The sequence below is a fragment of the Orbicella franksi genome, chromosome 11, assembly GCF_964199315.1.
Source record: "Orbicella franksi chromosome 11, jaOrbFran1.1, whole genome shotgun sequence".
NCBI lineage: Eukaryota > Metazoa > Cnidaria > Anthozoa > Scleractinia > Merulinidae > Orbicella > Orbicella franksi.
The window spans coordinates 8,993,686-9,001,901 of NC_138155.1; the positions used below are offsets into that span (position 1 = coordinate 8,993,686).

At 41.0% G+C, this 8,216-nt stretch overlaps 1 protein-coding gene across 1 annotated transcript; it reads left to right on the forward strand.

Moving 5' to 3' along the window:
* The first annotated feature begins 4,299 nt into the window (after positions 1–4,299).
* Positions 4,300–7,866, forward strand: LOC145502902 (uncharacterized). Its single transcript, XM_081482303.1, has 2 exons — positions 4,300–4,860; positions 5,412–7,866. The coding sequence occupies exons 1-2, from the start codon at positions 4,564–4,566 to the stop codon at positions 5,790–5,792; spliced, it is 678 nt and encodes a 225-aa protein (XP_081338429.1). The 5' UTR covers positions 4,300–4,563; the 3' UTR covers positions 5,793–7,866.
* The last annotated feature ends 350 nt before the right edge of the window (positions 7,867–8,216 follow it).

Genomic DNA, 8,216 nt, shown 5'->3' on the forward strand with positions numbered 1-8,216 from the left:
AAAATTTATTGTACTTCCGTGATCAACTTGCTTTTTCTCATCAAATTCATGAGATGACGCGACAAACCAATCACAGCAACTGAAAGAATGAAAGTACAGACTCCGCGTCGGACACGAAATCCGTAGGGCAAAGCGACGACGACAACATTTCACGTACGCTGAAAGTAAAGGGCTTTACGAATAGTGTGCAAGTAGTCCAAACTTCATTCTTTTGGCGAAGTGATTCAACACAGTGTTTAATGATAATTATAACTTTCCAAAGTTTTGCGAATGGAATAAAGGTTACAGTTACGGAAACGCTGCTACCGAAATTTATTCAGAATTTATTTACTTGTGCTGAAGGCTATGAAGTACGTGTTCTCTGTATTTTGCTAAGTGAAAACTATTGCTTGAAAGCTGGGCTGCTTAAACAGATTCGTTTATCGTGTTATGCATTAGTGCATTGAGTTTGAACTCAAAATTTCTGATAGAAAGAAATATTTTCCCTACTTTTTTGACAACTCAAACTGATCAGTCAAGCCCAGCTGACATCGTCGTCCCTAGACCGTGGAAAGCCCCCCAAAAAAGGTTTTAAACCCTCCATGATTTTAATCTCAAGCGTAACCGGAGTCAGCGTTAAATTTTTGCCAATCGATAAACCTCGAAATACAAGGGAAATTTGGTTTTCGACGAGTGGGAAACTACTTTTTAGTATTGCATTAAAAACAATGGATCAATCAGGCGAAAAGCGAGAGAATGACACCATGGGAATACCTTCGCTAATGAATAATTCAGTCGCGGACCGATATTGGCGACATCGCCAAGCAAACCGGCGCCCTCCTCGTGGGTGGGCGTACTCAGTCTCCCCCTCCCCCCCCAAAAAATCGAGTTTTTGTTATGCCACAACTCGCACATTTGACATTTCAGCATTTCACGCCTGTTTTTCGTGGTTACAACCTTTTCAGTTCTTGCGACGTTGGGAGTCTTTGGCTTTTCTTTCACGCAGAAGACATCCGTAGTCGTATTTTGAAGAAAGGTAACTTTTTACAATTTCTTCGTTTTTACGGACTTTGTCAGAAAACGTTCTAAGAAATTCCTTGAAACTCGCGCCTTTGTTTCTTTCATTCAGAAAAAGCAAGCAATGTTATCCGCACCTTACTCTCCCAACCCACCCTAGCTGGTTGTCATTACGAAGAAAGCTCTTCTTTCCTAATTTTTTTCTGTTCCGATTCCTAATCATTCGGCGGTGGCAGACCGAAGAGTCCAACTATTCATATTCACCGTTTTTTGCAGGCCAGCAACAAACCCAGTGAGTGCCCATGCTTCCGAAATCTTCCATGTTGATTATACACGGTGAATGGAAAAGAGTTCTTTTTCCTGGTTGCGCGAAAGTATCCTTTTAATAGGGATGTTGAGGTATCTGCACCAGTTTATTAAATCAAAATTGGAAAGCGGAACGTGTTTGAACTTAACTTTTTTTCTATAGTCTCAACTGCCGAAGAAGGCAAGTGAAGATCTTCGTCGCCCGATAGTCGATCGTGCGATGCACAGCTTTGATGAGTGCTCCATGTTCCACATACCAATGCAATAGTGGAGCATACGACAACAACTCTTAGGCTGACAACGCCCCTACCAGATTTCTCCGTCGCCTCTCTTTCTGCCGGTCCGCCGTAAGTAAGCCTTCATGTGTTATGGTACGGCTTCGTCAGGGTCCTGCCGATTGTGAAAGAACGGCGGCATGTCTTCAATTTTTCGCCACAGAGGTTCAGGGACCTCTGTTTCCACTTCCGCAAATCCAAACCAAGTTCTAGCTTTCAGGCGTTCTGTGATAATAGGCGCCGCGCCTGTTGGATTTCGATAGTGCATGACTTTTTCCTTGCCGTAAGGCATCTCTCTGAACATGGTTGACAGTTAGAGCGCGTTGGCGTCGTAGCCGATAATTTGCTTACAAGTGCGTGGCTCGCAATGTAGTGCGACCTCATATTTGTCACTACCGCTTCGTGGTGCCGCGTGAACACAAGACTTTGGCCGCCGACAACTGCTGCCTTCAACATTTCTTCAGCTTCTTTACAGGGGCTGTAAAGAGGTAATGCAGAGATGAGGTAGAGGTAGTGTAAGCTCACTCCTGGAATGCTAACCGCGTCTTTCAAGATATCTATACTCTAATCAGCGTAGAACGCCCTCATCTTTTCCAAGGCTTCTAGCCCCGGGGCTTCATCGAGATCGTTGTAATAACGTAGCCAGTCAGCGAATGTTTGCGTTGTCTTTTCTTGGAAGATTGTTTTCCACTCTTGGATATTCTGAAAGACTGAGAACATATTCACCCTTCAAACGTGATTACCTTCCTGGGTAATCTGCAAGCCTAGGATAATATTTTTAATAAATATTTTCCAAATAAAAGCACGCTAATTTGATTTAAAAAAGCAGTCATTTTCTTTTTGAACGTCGATAACGACGTTCAAAAATTACAACTTGGTTATCACAAACCCCGACAACTCAGTGATCTCGTTGCCCTGCCAGAAAAGGCGAAGAAAGTTGTTTTTTCGCTGCCCTCAGTTGTATTGCGATGATGATTTTAGTAGAGGCAGCCCTGTTATGCCTTCTCAGTTTTTCCGATGGTGAAATTAAAAGCAGAACCCCTCGCTCACAATTTAAAACTGCGAAGTGCAAACCATGAAAACAATGTTGGCTAGTTTTTAGTGGCACTCATTGTATAGGTAGTAAAAATATGCGAATAGTTTTAAGAACGAGCTTTTGACACGAAAAAACATATAACCCAGAGGTCTCGTTGTCCTGTCAGTTCGCAAATACGCGAATTAATTAACATTAAAGTGTATATAGCTGATATATTTTATTTACTCAATGGAATTTACAGAGTTGATGATACGGAAATAAAAGAAATATAGATATTGTTGTTTTTTCACTGCGTTTTAGAAACCTAAAACCATGAAATTTCACTTCCAGCTGGGTCAGAAACCGCAGGAGGTTAGGATCTGGGACTGGTCAGCTGCCTGTGAGGTCAAAACAAGAACGTCGGTCTACATATCTTCCGTAAATGTTTACAATTTTGAACCAAAATTGGAATTACGCTTAATTTTGTAATTCCTAGTAAATTGTGATTTTTACTGTCAATCAAAATCAAAACATTGGATTCTGCTCCACTTAAATGGTTTGATATTCAAAATTGCAATGAACTACATGAGCCTGTCCAAGAATTTCAAGGAACACTGTTTCATGCCGAGACTACAGAAGTCTGGTGTTACACGGACATCCTACTTACGTCAAACACTTAACATCTTAATTTCTGTGCATGGCCATGCCCTGACAAAAAAATGTAATAACATGGTGCTAGTGGAGAGAGAAAAAAAAAGCGTTTTTGCAAAACGTGCCAGGTGTCAATAGGTTAATAGAAAGACAGGAAAAAGGTTGGAAGGTCGTCAGATTAATGGTCGACAGTTATCTTTTTTCTTTCTAAAAACCCAAAGCACCGAGTTGCAATAACAACAGCAATTTGTTTACATTTTCTTCCGCCATTTAAGTTACATCAGGTCATAAAAGGCGCGCTGAACAGAGTTGAAAAAAAAAAAAGAAAAAGAAAAAAAACAGCCTGCAACTTGACCGGTCGATTGAAAATTGCCGCCCATTTTGTCACATTTCCGATTGCAGTTCATGGTCAATAATTATCGACGTTCATGGCGATGCACGTTCTTTTCAATACTCCTATCATGCACCAGTTATCGGCAACGTTACAAGAAAACAACGTCTTTGTCGGACCGCCTTTGTTTGTCCGCTGGTGAGGTATAAATAAGGTTTGCCATGAAGCAACGGTCATTCAGTTCACGAAACTGACAGTAACTCATAACTTTTCTTGTACGTAGCAACAAAAAACTCGTATCATGGAGCGTAGCAGATTTCGTTCAGTCGTTTCTATTATGGAGCCTTTGCCTGGTAGACGCACGCATACCCTGAGTCCAAGGCCCTTGGTAGCAGTCTCTGGCAAGTCACTGTCCTTTTCCATCAGCGCGATCCAGGGTCTGGAAGATAATCGGAAAGATTTACCAAAGAACGGTGAGTTTCTTTACATAGTACTACTTGAGCCACAGTAAATGTCGCTTATGTAGTAGCTATTAGCATAGCTCTTAGTTTGAGAGCCTGTCACACAAAATAAGTGTCATGCCATCTGTAAACTGAACAAAGCACTAAGAAGGTCATGCTATTGTAAAGTTGAGTTTTCGTCAAATAATTTTACACTTTCTTGTTTACACGATTAATCTTATATCTCATGGTTAAAGACGTCAGCCAAACAATTAATGTAAATGGTAAGAGCAGAGACAGAGTTTACAAAGTTGTGAGAGTATGTTCGTTTCTCGTGTTACTATTAGATTACAATTCAGTTGTCTGAGCAATTTACTTCGAAACGGTAGTTAGCACGGATCATGACTAGGCTCTAAATCAAATCGTACCTGGTAAATATCTTTGGTATTGCCACGATCCAGACATGGAGTAACAGTAAGATTGCTAACGTACACGAAATTTATCTGTACATGGTTTTAAACTTGTTTAATTTTATTTTCAGAGAGAAACATGCAGCCTCCTGAACTAAGCGTACAGATTCCAAGTCCTCAACACAGCTACAGTGATACCAGCCCACAATCATCTCCTTGTTCTGACAACACAAGCACCCCTAGCAGTTTTAACAGCGAGCCCGATCAAGCATCGCCTCGTACCGAGCACCCGGCGAGGAAGAGACGAACGCGCACGACCTTCTCACCGATCGAGGTGTGGGAGCTGGAAGGAGCGTACAGGCGGCGGCCATATTTGATGAGTGAAGATGAGATGGACCTGGTGCAGAGACTCGGGATACCGGCCAGAAACTTGAAGGTTAGTTGTTTTGATTGGTTTAGAAAAAAACATAACTGAATAGCTAACCTTGCAAAGGTGCAAGAGTGGAAAGTTTACAATTTTAGAAACATTTGTCAATATAAGTTTGTCAGCGCGAAAAAAATAATGTCTCACATTCCTCAAAAAATAGACTTGCAGGCATGAAATCTCCGCAACATATAACAGACAACTATGTTGGCATAAAAAGGGAGGTCTTGCCACCGTTCACATATCCATGCCATTATTGCCAGGAAGAGAAATTTTAATAAAGGCAAACAGAGAAATTTTCATACTTTCACCAAATAATAATTTTATGACAACCAAACCGTCAGAAATTTTTCTTTTTTTAGTGACCAACACAATGGCGGACAAAAAAAAAAAAAAAAAGAAAAAAGAGGAAAAAAGAAAAAAAAAAACTGTTAAGATCTGTTGACACCTTGGCACGTTGGAAAACGTTATTCGTTTTCAATCAGTTTTAGGATTTTTAAGGGTAACATGGCAGAGTCTGACAACTCAGTTAAGCATATATTTTTTTTAAAATTACTTTTCAGTACTGGTATCAGAATCGCCGTGCAAAGTCCAGAAAGGAGGAAGCACGTTCAACATCCATCCGACAGACCAACCAGTCAAGCCAGTTTGGGCCGCCTGTAAGCACACTTCGCATGGAAAGTTGGCAACCACGGCGACCGCAGTTCCCTGTCAGTCACGGTAGACGCGAATTCCTTGCAGTGCAGTCAAACCGGTCAGGCCAGCGATACCAGACATCTCCCGCGACAGTCAACCATTCCTCTGCATTCAAGTCAACACAGTTTAGTTGCTGTCGTTCTTTCCAGTCACTCATGTTTCACCCGGACCAGTTCGAGTTCCGACCTGTTGCTAAGGCTGCAAAATTACCGCTTAGGCAAGCATTCCATAGATACAAGCCGCATTAATAAAAGAAACAGCCGCATAGCTTGAAATAGTTTATTAATTAAGGTGTTTGTTTAGTAATGATCACATCATTATCTGTAAATAAAGATCGTACTTACAAAGAATATGACAAACAGGAATATAAATAAAGTGATAGCATATGAAGCATAGATTAGGGTTCAGTGAAAATAAAATACGAATCTTTTTGTAACTACGAGTTGTGCACGGTTTACTTTTCAAGGCAAGGTATAGTCTCCTCCCTTCGTTATGAGGGCTAAGGTGGTGGACAATTTCCAAAAACTGCTAAAAAATATATAATGATGATGATGATGATGATGATGATGATGATGATGATGATGATGATGATAAAAGACCTGCAAGGGGAGCCATGGGGAAAAAAATCGATCAAGTTTCTTATACTGTACGTGTTCTGAACTTGACGTTAAAAAAATTCCTGCAGAAGCTATTGCCCACCGATGAAAACAAAACAAAAAACAAAACAAACACGCACAACCTTAAGGTGAGAAAAAAAGAGAAAAAAAATCATGTCCCAGAAACTTTCCCAGCTCCTCTCCTTCACAGTGTTTGTCTCCACCCAGGTGTATGATGGGTAAGGGGGCGGGGTGGCTTGGCAATGGACTAGCACCCCACTGGAGAGAAAGAAAAAAGTTGTTTATGTGTTGAAAAAGGTTGTGGTTGTTCATTGTTGTACGGAGACCAGAGTATGCTTTGGCAAGGTGGGACACTTTATTCTTTCAATACGATTATTAATTGGAACTCTGAAAGTTATTTATTAACTGGTCTGACAAGAAACCCTTGATAGTCCGCAGAAATGGACGAGTTGTATGACGAAATAAAACGGGGCCATATAGGCGTATCGAATGGTCTTTGCGAGCATTTGCGAGCATGGGAGCAGTGCGTTTATTTTTGTGCGCACGAGCAGTTGTCGAATTTGCCTAGCGAGCAGCGAGGACTAAGAAAATACAAATGGCGAGCAGTGAGCACTTCGTAAATTTTCCGCTAGTTGGAATCTCTCAGTAAAAGGAAAAGTTATTTTGCGCCAAGTAGTCTGGCACTTCCAGAACAGGACAACATGCACAAAGCTAGAGGCAACACGTTAGGATCTTATCGCGACTCAACCAATCTCTTGCCTGGTTTGATGCCAAATTACATCACTTAGCTTCACGTGAGTCAGTTGATGGACGCTCAAGGAGATCTAAAGCCAGTTTCTATCCAAGAGAAGAAGCTAAATGCTACCAGACTTCAGAATCCGAGCACGCGAGAAGATGCAAACATTTTGCGAGCACGAGCAAGCGAGCACTTATCTAATTTTTGCGAGCAGTTCGAGAAAAGGCCTAAATTTGCGAGCACTTTTATATTGAATAGGATCATTTGATACCCCTCCATATGCTCGAGTAGAACCTACTGACCATGAAAGTATTAAGCCAAGCTGGAAAACGAAACCAGAGAAAAAGCGTCGGAGAAAGATTCTTCAGGGATGGTAAATTCCTGCGGCGCCCTAACAACAAAACAGCCTCGTAACTGCATCTTATGTTTAACATCTTCATAGTGTGTTTCGTAACTATCTTATATGAAACTATATAACATTTAAAGCTCGAGAATTCCGTTCAGTAGAAATCACAATCGTTACCATGACCACCTGTTGCCATGTGATTTTCATGCGCATTTGGCAAGTGACATTTGTTCCCCGGCTGAAAAAAATTTACCTCATAAGTAGCCAGCGAGTTATCGCAGAAATTTCAACCATTCAAACGTCGTGTTATCACATTTCTTGAACCTGAGATTAGGCTCACGTTTTGACTTGTCTGCTGGCAAACACTCTTTTCTTTTAGGGTCTAAGGAGTTTTTATCGGCCATCACGAACGCAAAAGCGTGGTATGAGCGAAAAGGGGTTGGAGCGAGCCGCGTCCATGTCCAGTCCCAATCCCTTTCCGGCTAAAGCGTCTCACCTCATAATTTTTGCCGAATTTCGAGGGAAAAACCGACTGTCGGCAGTCTATGTTTAGACCCTGCATGTGATTTGAATATTGAACACGTTCATCGTAACAATACTGTCATGATAATATATATCAAATCATTTTGTTTTAATTAACAATAACTATTTGAAATAGAAAGGAAAGGGAGAATTAAAACTCGCTGAAATCGCTTTAAAATGACCTAAACCAGCTCACCACAGAAACATACGAAACACTCGAGCGAGACAAGGTGTTTTAACTGTATTTTTATTTCGTATTCCTAGCTACCGAATAAGTTCGTTTTTATACAGTGCAAACCCATATTTTTGCGTTGTTTCGTATTGTCAAATAAAGAAGTTCACGTTATGAGTTTCGATACCGGTGATTAAGTTATAAAAATCTAGAGTTAGTCCGAGTAGAGAGCTTGAGCCCCAGAAAGGAAAAAAAAATAGAGATTTCTTATCTCATTAC

Coding starts and splice junctions, on each gene's coding strand:
- LOC145502902 (XM_081482303.1), top strand. CDS start 4,564: ATGCAGCCTCCTGAACTAAGCGTACAGATTCCAAGTCCTCAACACAGC. Junction 4,861..5,411: donor TACCGGCCAGAAACTTGAAG/GTTAGTTGTTTT, acceptor ATTACTTTTCAG/TACTGGTATCAGAATCGCCG.